Source organism: Egretta garzetta, unplaced genomic scaffold, assembly GCF_000687185.1.
Source record: "Egretta garzetta isolate BGI_Z169 unplaced genomic scaffold, ASM68718v1 scaffold230, whole genome shotgun sequence".
Lineage (NCBI taxonomy): Eukaryota > Metazoa > Chordata > Aves > Pelecaniformes > Ardeidae > Egretta > Egretta garzetta.
Genome location: NW_009258281.1, coordinates 2,290,561 through 2,304,186, shown reverse-complemented (window position 1 = coordinate 2,304,186; position 13,626 = coordinate 2,290,561). Strand labels below are relative to the sequence as shown.

The window sequence follows — 13,626 nt, the reverse complement described above, 5'->3', positions numbered from 1 at the left end:
GCAGGATATTCAAATAATATTTGTGCCTTTTTAGCCATGTAAGCAGTGCCTTTACCTTCAGTGGAAATACATTTCTGCTTTCAGTAAAGTGCCCACCTGGGTACCAACTGAATCATGTCAACAGTTGGTTAATCCTTTCATATTCCTGACCACAACAGACAGACTACAGGTATTCTGAATATTTGTAATGGTGGAGTCATTCAACTACTTTACAGTAACTTGGAAAACAAAAATGACATGAAAGTCTCATCAAGATTTCAGTTGGGTACAGACGCTATCATCCCTGTAAGTGGAAAACGAAGGAGTAGGAGGCAAGTTCGTAATGTTTCTTCGTCAACCAGTAGATTGTTTGTTTCCTGTCAGGTTAGAAAATCAAAGGGTATTTGTATGGAACAAAGCGCAGAGCAGATGAAGCAGCAGAAAATGATTCTGCTTTCCTGGAAACTGTAACCCCCATCTATTTCCTCTGACACGGAAAAGTAGCATATCAGTTATTTAGGAAGAGAGGCCGTCATTTCCTCTACAGAAGGCAGGCTTGCGGCAAGCAGCTGGCAGCATTCATGAAAGGCAGCAAAAGAATACTGTGCATTACTGTGTGTAGTTTCATCTCCAACCTTGATGTATGGCAAAGTGATCCACTTTTCGTCACCCCTTAAACCATTAAAGCCTTTAAGCAACAGCAAGTTTAAAAGAGGTTGGGGGACAATAAAGTTTCCTACAAACACATGTCCCGTGTTTGTACAGACCTCACTGCAGGAGAGCAATTGATAACTTTTGAATTGTATGTAACCGTAGACCTTTTATCCTGGTTCCTTGTGCTCTGGTATTGTTCAAGTGTTGCTTTCTCTGACTGCATGGGCACCATTTCCATATTTGTCTGAGTTCCAGAGGAACCTCTCTTTTACTCTCTCAGCTTGCAGAATGAAAGGCTGGAAGTAGCTGCAATAAGCAGACCTGGCTATGTGTTCCACAGGGCTTGTGAGCTCTCTGATAAATGAGGACCCCTGGGGTTAATCAGCAGGCTACTAGACTGAGAAGAGTCTGCGACAACCTAGCATTCTGGGGAAAGTCCTTGATATTACGAATAATGTGTCCAGAGGAGAGCAACAAAGCTGGTGGGGGGTCTGGAGCACAAGGCTTATGAGGAGCAGCTGAGGGAACTGGGGTTGTTTAGTCTGGGGAAGAGGAGGCTGAGGGGAGACCTTATTGCCCTCTACAACCCCCTGAAAGGAGGTGGGTGTTGGTCTCTTCTCGCAAGTAACAAGCAATAGGACAAGAGGAAATGGCATCAAGTTCCGCCACAGCAGGTTTAGGTTGGACATTAGGAAAAATTTCTTCACTGAAAGGGTTGTCAAGCATTGGAACGAGCTGCCCAGGGAAGCTGTCAAGTCCCCATCCCTGGAGGTATTTAAAAGACGGGTAGACGAGGTGCTTAGGGACATGGTTTAGTGGTGGGATGTCAGGGTTAGGTTAACGGTTGGACTTGATGATTTTAAAGGTCTTTTCCAACCTAAATGATTCTATGATTTGATGATTCTATCACTGTCATAGGCAATCTGCTAGGGACAACTCTCAGGCAGGCATCAGCTCAAGTCCTGAAATGTGTTGTCACCTATGCTTTCTGAGGAAGAAAATAAGTTATATGTAGCTGAGAGGAATCAGTGTTGTACACACTAACAGCTCCGTTGGTAATTTTTTAGAGGGAAGCTATAGACCTTTTTACCTCTACCTTGCTTAAAGTACTGTTCTCCTGAAGTACATGGGTGTGCCTCCTGTGAAGATTACATAAGGCACACTCACATTCCTCATTTGGTCTACTGGCTTCTGCCTTAAGCTTTTATTGGGAAAAGCATTGTTAGAAAGAAAAGAAAACTGGAGGAGAGATGTCATCTCACTGATATTAGGCCTGTTGCCAGCAGAGGAGAAGGCTTTGTGCTACAGCTCTGGTACTAAACATCTTCTAGTGCATGGAAATTCCTCTTGTACATGATCTCCTCCCTTTCCACATTTTGGGAAATCTAAATTTCCTTTTTTTTTTTCCTTTCAGTGCTCAGACAAGTCATGCTTGAGAACTCCCTCTCTAAAAAAGAGAGTGATTGATATCAACTTGGAAGGGAAGAAGGACTCCGGAATGTTAAAATACATCAGGCACCAGGTACTGACCAGGCCATATGCTAGTTAGGGAGGCTGATACATAGATGTTAGGTTAGACAAGAAGGAAAATGTATATGGATCTCTAAGCCTGTGTGAAGAACTGTTGTTCCTGAATATCAATCAGTTCAGCCCTGCATGTTTTCCCCAGCTGACTAATGCTAAATTTAAACCTCTTAAGGTAACCCCATCAAAGAATCCTTTAAACATGTGGCTCTATTAAATTGTGGTCTGCATCTCTGGTTTCCCATAGTGACACATGTATCAAAGCTGGGGTAAAAAAATTAAAATTTAAAAAAAAAATTAAAAATCCACAAATGTGTTTAAAAACAACCTGTCAGTTTACAGGAATAGTTTTCTTTGTTCTTTCTTGTTCAGTGTTCCTGAAGAAGGAACAGGCTCTTCACAGGTTTGTTCTTGGCAGTCTGTGAGATTTTCATGGATCTGTATCACTGTTTGTGCACCACCTTGGGAGAGTTTGGCTTTTCCTTTGTCCTCTTTGTCAGTGTTTTGGTGACATGAATGACTGGCAACAGACTCAAGGAACTAGCTTGTGAACACTGCTCTTTCAGTGTAGGCTGAAAGCAACATTCTTCTATAGAGCGTTATCTGAGATGGCTGAAAGTGGAGGTTATCAGCAGGTAATCTGCAGACCAAACCTAGGGTAAAATTACTGAGTGTGTTGTTCACCGTGGATGGTTTGCACAGCTCAGCTGTAAGGCACGGCTTGGTCTTTTGCAGGTAATGAGCCTCTCCCCTGCACCTTTGTCACTGCTGATCAAGGCAGCTCCCATCCTCACGGAAGAGATGTATGGGGATATCCAGCCGGCAGCCTGGGAGCTCCTGCTCAGCGTGGATGAGCACATGGCTGGAGCAGCAGGTAAGAGAACAAACCTGCTTAGTATGGCTACCCTCCTGCACAACTCACAGTAGGTCACCGGGCCTTGCAGGACAGCTTTGTAGTGGAGGAATCTTGATGACACCGAGGGTTTCCTGAGGACTGTTTGGTTTTCATAGACTTTCATGTGGTTTTTTGTGCTCTGTACAGAAGAGGTTATCAGAAGGATTGGGAAGGCAATCTCTCAGACCCTGGTTGTGATGGATGATGAGAGAGCATCAAAACTAGTTTCCATGTTTAGCTGGGTTTCTAAGCAGAGGAAACACAGTGATTTCATCTGTCCAGGGTTTACTGAAATATTTTGTACGTTGCCTCATGGAAATTGTTAGTTGAGGGCTGCTACAAAAACTGAGAAAGGGGGTGAGAGTGTAACTGTCATAGCTCCTCTGTTGTGCTGAAAGGAAAATTCTCACGTTGCATGGAGACAGCAGCATTGGTCAAGAAGTAGCTTTATGGTATGGGATTTATCTAAATTGTTTAGCCTGGAGAAAAGGAGGCTGAGGGGAGACCTTATTGCCCTCTACAACCCCCTGAAAGGAGGTTGTAGCAAGGTGGGTGTTGGTCTCTTCTCCCAGGTAACAAGCAATAGGACAAGAGGAAATGGCATCAAGTTGCACCACGGCAGGTTTAGGTTGGACATTAAGAAAAATTTCTTCATTGAAAGAAGAAATTCTGAAAGGGTTGTCAAGCATTGGAATGGGCTGCCCAGGGAAGTGGTCGAGTTCCTATCCCTGGAGGTGTTTAAAAGACAGGTAGATGTGGTGCTTAGGGACATGATTTAGTGGTGGGATGTCAGGGTTAGGTTAACGGTTGGACTTGATGATTTTAAAGGTCTTTTGCAACCTAAATGATTCTATGATTCTATACATTTTCCATTTCCACTTGGTATTAAATTTTGCAGATGACATTTGTGATGACACATAACTGAGAGCCATCTTTAAGACAGAAGAAAACTAGAACTTCATGTACCTGTGAGAGTATTACCTTGAAAAAGGAATTCCAGACATGGGATGAAATCTATTACTACAAATTGTAAAATTATGTCCTTGCAAACTAATAAGAAGGATTGTTCTGCTATGAGCTTGGATCTTCCCCCATGAAACTGATATAGGTTTGGAGGAATTCGGAGTGTATCAGTTGGCCAGAAGTTGACTGACTTCCCAAGTAGAATTCAGCTGTGGAAACAATAAATACAGTCAGAATGTGTCAGAAGAGGTATTTCATTAGGGATTCAAAGTACTTATGCTGTTGTAAAGCACATTGTGCCATTACCTAGAACACAGCACATCCGTGTGCGATTCTGGTCAGTGAAGAGAGAGACACTTATATGGGACAGGTACAATGAAAGACTGTTAGGACAGGAGGAAGAATGAAGAGCCTATATGATGAGGATATTTATTTGACGGATTCAGGTGAAGACTGAGATGGGATACTGTTGTTCTCCATAAATACAGCAGACCAGGCAAGGAGGAAGAATTATGTAAGCCATGGTAGCATAAAGATGTGTGATTTTCTGTGATGACTTTGATCTGGAAAACAGAGGTTTAAGAGTTTGTGAGAGGGATGAGATGAGGTGACTCAGCAGGTCCTTTCTATTCTTATTGTCCTGTCCAAACCCTCATCACCAGTGGGTGCTATTGCTACGTGTTCCAAAATCAGGAGCCACAACCCTAGAAACTGTGAACATCCTCCCCCCCCAACATACAGATTGCTTAAATAAAGCATAAATTAAAGCAATCAAATTCATTTGTAAGACAATCTTCCACAACTTTCAAATTCTACCTTTCTCCTCCCCCAGCACCCAGGGAAATGGCTTAAAGATCGCCATCTTCCCCAGATCTGTGCACCTAAAGGAGCCATCACAGGTGTTCTTACACCGGATATTAAATTACAGGCATTTTTATCAAAAGCTGCTAACAATGCAAGCATTTTAAAGTGCTCCTTGGACATCGCTACCCTTTTCGATCTAGCTTACCAGTCCTTCAATTTCCACAGCTAGCAATGAATTCTGCCCTGAAGTCCATTGGTTGACTCCACATCTCACGTTCTTCAGGCTTCTCTCCATTTCCATCTGCTCCACCAGTGCACAGTGGACTTCTTCAGCACACAGGTCTTCTCTGTGCTCTCCCCTTCACCTTTGTCTTTCCCAGGCCAAATGCGCAGACAGGAAGAGAAAGGAGCAAAACAAAGGAGAGGGACAAGCTGCCTGAAACCACACTCCTTTCTCCCCTTCAAGTCCCTTTCTGGGGGAATAATTTTGGATACTCTCTCTCTCTTATCAAAAACTTACCATGGCTCACAGGGAAGGGAACAGAGCTTTGCCACTCTTACTGACGAGTGCTTCTCCAAATCAGCCTCTGAGATACATCTTCCTCCTTCTCCCCTTCCTGAAGGGAGGACCAAAATCCATTTGAGGGTCTGTAGTAGGTTTTTTAGTAGAAAATTATTTCAGCCCCAGCATAAATTACATTCATCAAGGTCAAAACCTGAAAACTCATAATGTTGCTATCCACAAGCTGGATAAACCCAACTCATGTTAGTGTACAACAGCACCATCTACTGACCTCTTCCAAGGCTGTATTTCTTTTTTTTGGTTACTTCAGTATGAGCTCACGCTTTTAGATCAGTCCTATTAAGACTTGACATAGTTACATTGAAAAACACCAAAAAGTAGAAAGTTCTCTGAGCTGGTGGAACAGCAGGGTGCCTACAGATTTAGAGCAGGACTTTGGAGCGAGAACGGGAGCCTTCGCAGTGCAAGGCAGGACCGAGGCAGTCAAAGAGCAGCTTCGGTTTTCTGTGACTGCCTCCCATTAGCCCAGCTCTCCTGCCTGGCACCCTCTGAATAAGTGTTGAGGCAAACACGATGGCAAATGTCCTCTTTCTACTGTGGAGGAACAGCCACCAAATCTACAGAAGGTGTCTTCAGTGATCTGTAGCAAGCTACTGGTCAAAGCAGTCATGGATTCTCTGACACCCACTGAACTCCCCCTGCTTTTGTTTCCTGCCCAGTGCCCCCCGGACACCCATCTAAATTAATTGGCCTCCTTCGGCATAGAGTTGGACTATGTCTGTTTATATTCAAATACGCTCCAGTGAAACAACTATGGGGCAGCTCAACCCCGATCATGCTGTTTTCCATTGTGATCTGGTCCTTCATCTCTCAATTCATAGCAACTCTGTTTTCTCTTGGAAGTAGATTGCGATCATTGCATGGTGCCCATTTAACTAAGAACCTTTCTGTGTGGTTTTATCATGAAAGTAGACAGGCGAGGCCTCTGCTGGGGCACTGCCTCCTGCTCTGAGGGGAAGGCTGAGCTTCTGTTAAACCAGCCTTTATTAGTCATGACAGAAATCACTTGGAAGAGGAAACTTTGAAAGCCAAACTGAATTAGTCCTGTTACTTCAAGAGACGCTTCTTATTTTAAACTGGTCATGACTGAAATTTTAGTGAGAAGAGGAAAACTGTGTTTCATTTTAAAAAGCAGGTTTTCCAGAACCTTTTGCAAGCATCACACGTCACGCTGTGGGGCTCCAAAAGGCAAAATCACACGTGCTTGGTTTCATGAAGCTGTGCAATTTTCACTAGGTCTGGTAGACTGCTGATCTCATTTCTGGAGCCAAGATTAGGTTTCTTTTGGGGTGTGTGTGGAGGGGGGGGGAGAGGGGGGGGGGTACAGCCGCAGTTTTTCTCTGCCAAATAAACACATTATTAAGGAAAACAGATGATCAGATGTTCTCTCCCTGCAGCTGCCATGTTCCTGCTGTGTGCTGTGAAAGTGCCAGATGCCGTTTCTGACATGCTGATGTCCGAATTTCATCACCCAGAGACAGTGCAAAGACTGAATGCCATCCTAAAATTTCACACACTCTGGAGGTTTAGGTATCAAGTCTGGCCAAGGATGGAAGAGGGAGCACAACAGATCTTTAAGGTAGATAGGACACCTGAAACACAATGTTGCCATGCAAGCTTGCCTTGTGGGATAGGTATATAATGACACACTGCTGTGAAATTGCCGGAAAATCTGTTTAGAGAAAAAAAATATGGTCGTTTAAGTCACACTAGTGGTGGAGGTAATGCGTAGAGCTCCTGTATAAAATGGGGAGAGTGTAGCGGGGACACAGGTCTGGAAAAACATCAGAGACAGAAAGAAATAAGTGTCATACATGGTGTTACAGTGTGGTGAGAGATGGAGTTGGGAAAAACTTGCAGAGGTAATTAATGTCTTGGGTACTTGTGCTCACGTTTAATTAGCAGTACTGACATTGATAACAGTCTACTGTAACAAAATGTCTTTCGTGTCTTTGTTAGATCCCTCCTCCAAGTATAAACTTCACTCTGCCTTCTCCTGTCCTGGGGATGCCATCCGTGCCAATGTTTGACCCCCCCTGGGTCCCTCAGTGCAGCGGGAGCGTGCAAGATCCTATAAATGAAGATCAGTCGGTAAGCAGAGACATCGTGAGAGTAAGCAGTGGTTTTGTTCTGTAGCGGCATGGGGTAAGGTAAAGCCAAAAGATGTGGGCTAAACTCTGAGTTTTCTTGTCTTCCTCAGCTGGGAAAAATCTAGTACGCTGTCCGTGTAGAGCACGCATAAGGCTTTTCTGTTTGTTCACTGAGGCACTGTGCTGCCTATCGTATCCCTGTGAGAGACAGTAACTCAGATCTTAGGAGCACACAGCTGTTGTCTTTCCAAGAGAAGATTAGTTCATGTGAACTGTCTGACAGACCATTTTCTCTGCACTGGTTCATGTGGTGTCTCTTGGGAGAAGCCTGCACCAAGGCTTATTGTAGGCATAGCTCCAAGAGGAGTCTCCGGATGAATCTCTGTTCAGCTAACACTAGTCTGATTTGTATTTAGAAACTGAGTTGCTGAATGTCACTGAGGTCTCTGGCAGAAAAGGCAGGATGTGTGTGTAACTAACAGATTCAGGCTGTGTTTCTTCCCTTTTCTTTCTGGCAGAAGTCATTTTCGGCCAGAGCTGTGTCACGTTCCCATCAGCGAGCAGAGCACATCCTGAAGAACCTGCAGCAGGAGGAAGAGAAGAAGCGCCTGGGCCGGGAAGCCAGTCTCATCACTGCCATTCCCATCACTCAGGAGGCCTGCTACGAGCCAACCTGCACGCCAAGCTCAGAGCAGGAAGAAGAAGGTGTGCTCCAGGGCCAGGAACTGCGTCCCAGGAACCTGAGGGCACGTGCCACCAACACAGAGCGCTGCTTGGGGGTGTGATGTCCAGGAACATTGATTGTTAGTGCTAGAAAAGTCCCTGCTTTGGTGTGCTCAGGAATGAAATCTGTCTTTTCTAACTTTAACCCTTTAATAATTAAAGGGTGGGAGGAATCACGCTCTGCCAGTATCTGTCTTAAGATACGTAGCTTAGGATGGGCTGAATTGTCCCTGGCAATTTCTACCTTTATGGCAACTGGTGGGGGAGCCTAGATGACCAGCTCGACCTCAGTACCAAACTTTCAGACGGCCAAAGTTACATGAAATGAGTCATGAAAAGCTTAGTCTTTGAGTGAGGATTTTCACTGGTCCAGGCTAACAGAGCACAAATATTTCATTAAAGGCATTCCAAGATAAGCGCCATTAGGCAAGTACAGTGATTTTCAGTTCTAAACATACACTGGGAAATCTGTGAGCAGAAATCCCAGTTCTTAGGAAAAACTAAGCACCAGCAACCATGATGGTTAACAGGATGTAGATGAAAAGAAGTACAGAGCTGATTCAGTTGCAATGTGACTCACCAAAGCTCTGAACACTCTTATGGAACAATGCTCTGCTGGTTTCCAAAGCGTGAGCAAATTACCTATCTGACTGATCTTTATAGATTTTAAATTGTGACTTTTGAGTGTTACCTAACTTGAACTTTCAGTGTTCCCATTTGGTTGTAAGTGCTGCCCTTCAGAAAGTTGCCTGAAGTCTGTCAGCTGGATCTGGATTGACATTTCCTGTTCTCTTTGTCAGTAGAAGAAGTTGCCAATCTGGCCTCCCGTCGTCTCTCTGTGAGTCCGTCCTGCACCTCCAGTACATCTCACAGGAACTATTCTTTCCGCCGTGGCTCTGTCTGGTCAGTGCGGTCAGCAGTCAGTGCAGAAGGTGGGTTGACTTCACTTTGGAGTATCCTTTCCTAGGATTTCATTCACTGGAAGACTTTACTCTTGATCCATAAAGCTGGTGGCATTTTCTTTTGCTGAATGTATTCCTAAGCTTGAGACGCTTTAGAATAAATTACTGCCTTGCATTATTTTATTCACTCCTGCTGTTGCAATGTCTTCTCTTACTCCTCATGTTTCATTTACAGAGTAGTGCCATGGAGAGCACTCTGGCTGAAAAATGGTAATGAAATGGGATTTCATCAAGAAGAAAAATGGGTTCCATACAACAAGAGAAATGTAAATTGAAAAAACATATATTTACAATGAAAGTTCTAGGTCAGGAAGTTGGCTGGAGGCTCAGTTCCTTCTTGGAGATAGCAGTAAACCTGCTGTGCTTGCATAGCCATCAGCGTGCCTATCATCTTGTTCTGGTTGTACAGCACCTAACATAAATGTTTATGTTAACCTGCCTGGATAATACCGTGGCTTGTTCACTAACACTCACCTTCTACTCTTCTTACTGCTCCAGATGAAGAACACGCTACAGAGCATACTCCAAACCATCATGTGCCACAACCACCTCAAGCTGTGTTTCCAGCATGCATCTGTGCAGCAGTGCTCCCCATTGTCCATTTGATGGAAGATGGAGAAGTCCGGGAGGATGGAGTAGCTGGTACTGACCTAGATTAAACTTATGTGATTCTTGCTCAGAAGGGTGGCAGAACCTTCCAGCATTTTGAACAATGGCTTACGTTTGTTAGGTGCCATAACTAAAGTGGAAAAGAGGTGTAACACAACCTTGTATTCACAGTTCATGTGTCCTAAAAGTAGTATGTGCTATATATTGTTATGAGTGTATATATGTTTGTTGAAAAGATTATGAATGATCTATTAAATCTTCACAAGCTATTTGAAAGTAGATTCACAACAGAAATGTGACTTTGTAGAGCTTTTCCTTTTTTTTCTCCATTATTTTTGTTCAGTTGTGAGGCTTTTTTGCTCTCTTGGGGCCCTAAAAAAGCCCCCAATTCAAGAAAGATGTTGAGAGGCTGGAAAGGGTCTAGGTGGGGGGATACCAGGGTGGTAAGAGGCCTAAAACAGGTGTTCTGTGAGAAGTGATTGCAGAAGCTGGGCTTGCTTGGTGTGATGAAAAGGAAACAGAGTTAGAGGAACTCTAACTTAGAGGTTGCAACTTAGGAGGTTCAGGTCAGAAATTTGGAAGGAACTTCATGACCAGGAGCATAGTGCAATCTCCGTGTATTTCCCACCCACAGCAGTTATCAAGCCTTGGCTAGTCAAATCCATGGTTGGCATAATCTGGTGTTGCCAACAGTCCTGCTCCAAGCAGGGCTTGGACTAGAGACCTCCAGAGATCTATTCCCACCAACATTTCTTTGGTCCTATGACAAGCAGAAAGCCACCTATACATAGCTTGAACATTTTGTTTCTAACCTGTGATGTATTTGTAAAGTAAGAACACATTTTTTTCTGTATTTGTTTCTCTAAAATGTTTATCGGTGGTGGACTGTTGCCCTTCCTTCCTTTCTCATCACTCTTCGTGTCAGCTGACTGCATATTTAACGTTCTGTTACACTTTGCTTTCAGTTTTGGGTGGGTGTAGTCAGCCACCTAAATAATGTATGTGTCACTTTGTGATCAGTGACTGAGTACAGAAAGAATAATTCTCTGTTGTTGTTAATCTTCACAGGATTGCAATTAATTACACTTTGGGGAGTTGATCATCAACACAATTCCCTGCTGACTACCTAATACTGTCCACCAATACCAGATAAAATCACTTGATGAATCACCATGAAATTCAACTTCTATGCATGAACAGAAAAGTATATGACTTTCTGCTTTTTAATTGCCAGATTTGTCCATCTGGAGCTGTGAATCCAAATAGTTATTTCTTTATTATGCCTCTGAGTGCAGTGGTGAAGTGCTTTCTGCCGTATCACTAGTAGCCAGGGAAGGTTCAAATATTTGACCTATCATTACTGCTTGAGATGACTGCACTGGTGACCGGGAATCCTAGTGCCTCATAGAGGCTCCAGTGTGTTTCACTACAAAAATGACAACTGTGGTAGAAGGCTAGGAACTTTTGCGTCTGAGCACACCAGTTCAAGGCTTTTCCAAGGGAGACGGTTTTGACTTTGTTTTCTTTCTTTTTTACAGTAAGTGCTGTTGCTCAGCAGGTCCTGTGGAACTGCTTAATTGAAGACCCCTCTACAGTTTTGCGCCATTTCCTTGAGAAGCTCACAATCAGCAACCGACAGGTAAATTCTTCCTCTCCCCAGTGGGTTTATGCATCGCTTAGAGCAGGGGAGCACAGCTGCAAGCAGAATCACTCTGTGGGCACCACTGAAAAAGAACATTTGCTATTATAAGGTAGCTCAAAGTCTTTTGGACCATATCATCAGTTGGCTTCAATCTCTGTCCACTAATGTAAATGGGACATAGCTGATTTACCACCACCAAGGATCCGACTTGCTCTAAGGAAAGCTTTGAACGCCTTTTTAGTGAAACACAACCCTTTCTAACACAGGCAGTATTGCCTCACCCATGCCACTCTGTTCAGCTTTCCCTGAAAGCTGGGGGTGGCCTTTTCTCTCCCTGGCTTATTAGACCATTTCCTAGTGCCATGGCTAAGCTTTATAGAAGAAAAGCATACCACTTCTGACTGGATGAAAGGCAGCGAGACTCTCCATGTCATTTTCTCACCTCACTCAGTGTACGATATCAATCATATCACTGTCCTCATCTTCCAAACCACCACCTAAGAACTGACTACAAAATGAATATTAAACCTCAAGAAGGGCCAGGAAAGGCTGCTTTTCGGTTCCTTGAGTAATCAGGTCTCAGTGGTCTCACTATTCCTGAGACTTCTCAGCCATAGTCCGCAAAGCTTCCATTTAAGTTCACAGGGTGGCTTCTGTTTGTTAAGTATCTTTGAGAAGGAAGCGATACACTGTCCAGCCCCAGCAGCCTCCGAGCTAGCATAGCCTGCTGTTTTACCATCTCTTCATAAGCCTGCTACAGCCATGAGTACAGAACACAGAGAATAGGTGTATTTCATTGGAAGCCTTCAGCAGATGTATCACTGGCATGGGTTGTCCTATGCATACTCATGCCCCTAACTGTAGCTCAAATGCGCCATGGGTTAAGAGGGTGAGGGCCATAGAAGAAATTTATGACGTGGTCTGTTTGTCCATAGCTGACAGTGAGATTCCTTCCCCTCTACCCCCCCTTCCCACCATAAGAAATGCATTAGTCTACATTTAAAGCAGGCAGCCTCTAAAGGAAGAAAAAGTTAGATTCTGCCCCCACCTCCTACCCAGCAGCCAGTTACTGAGTTGAGCTGAACTAGATTTCACAGATCATATAGGCAGTCATTTGTTGTGATAAGCAACACAGGGATTATTACAGGGAGAGAAGTGCAGGATGCGGATGCTGCAGTCAAGTACCAATTGCAATAGGCAGTATTGGCCCCTCTCAGATGAAAAAAGACATTGACCTGGGTTGCTGTGCCCTGGGCCTTACTTTGGGAAATGTGGGAGCAGTCACAGGCATGTAGTTCTACTTCATGCACCAAGAGACAGAGCTGAACAAGGGAGTATGGAAAAATGGGAAGAAACAAAACCGGGGAGGACAAAAGGAATAAATCCATTCTCCATTTCATGAGGGAAAGAAAAACCATTTGCTCTTTTTCCAGGATGAGCTGATGTATATGTTAAGGAAGCTTTTGTTGAACATTGGAGACTTCCCCGCCCAGACATCTCATATCCTCTTTAACTACTTGGTGAGTAGCTTGTGGGTCCACTGTGCAGCCCAGAATCTCACCTCTGCCTGTATGTGTCCTAAGAAGTTAATGTCACAATCTGCAAGGAAATAAATGCTCTTAGCTTTTCCTTTATAGCTCATACCTGCTTCTGGCTGTGGGTGCAAGCCACCAGGCTTACACCAGTCTTTCTTTCCTTCTAGGAAGAGGAAAAGGAACCTTTAACTTTTTATTAAACCCCTAAGCAACCTGTCATGTATTTCTGAACTGAACCACGGACAATGAGGTGTAGACCAATAGAAGGATCCCAATGCCAGCAACCTTTAATTATTTTATTTAATTTTGATTCAGAAAGTGCTTTGCTCTTGTACAGTCCTATTGGAGCAAATGTAGTAGCTTCTATTTAGACTGTGAAAAATGCATTTTCTGCAGTTCTTTCAGTTAGGAGATGAAAGAACAGACAAGATGTATGCTGCATCTTGTATGCTATGCAGGAGCCCCCTGTTTGTGAGTGGCCTATGTGGCAGTGCATCAGAGCAGAAGGCATAGGGATTCTCTTACTGCAGAGGTTCTCCCTTTTCCTCATCTACAATGGCTTTTAAGGCTGCACTACACACAGTACTTTTTGCCCCCACCCCTCAGCCTCTCTAGAAAAAGGAAGACTAGTACAGGCAGATTGTTCTGCATTATGTATAAACT

The 13,626-nt window shown here is 43.9% G+C and overlaps 1 protein-coding gene across 1 annotated transcript in view; it reads left to right on the top strand.

The window, feature by feature from the left end:
- The window catches only part of UNC80 (unc-80 homolog, NALCN channel complex subunit), a 136,217-nt gene that overhangs the window by 77,617 nt on the left and 44,974 nt on the right, over positions 1-13,626 (top strand). The window contains 9 exon segments of the mRNA XM_035892015.1: positions 2,048-2,155; positions 2,893-3,031; positions 6,800-6,981; positions 7,362-7,493; positions 8,011-8,197; positions 9,016-9,147; positions 9,676-9,819; positions 11,325-11,425; positions 12,862-12,948. Coding sequence (XP_035747908.1) covers positions 2,048-2,155; positions 2,893-3,031; positions 6,800-6,981; positions 7,362-7,493; positions 8,011-8,197; positions 9,016-9,147; positions 9,676-9,819; positions 11,325-11,425; positions 12,862-12,948 — 1,212 coding nt within the window.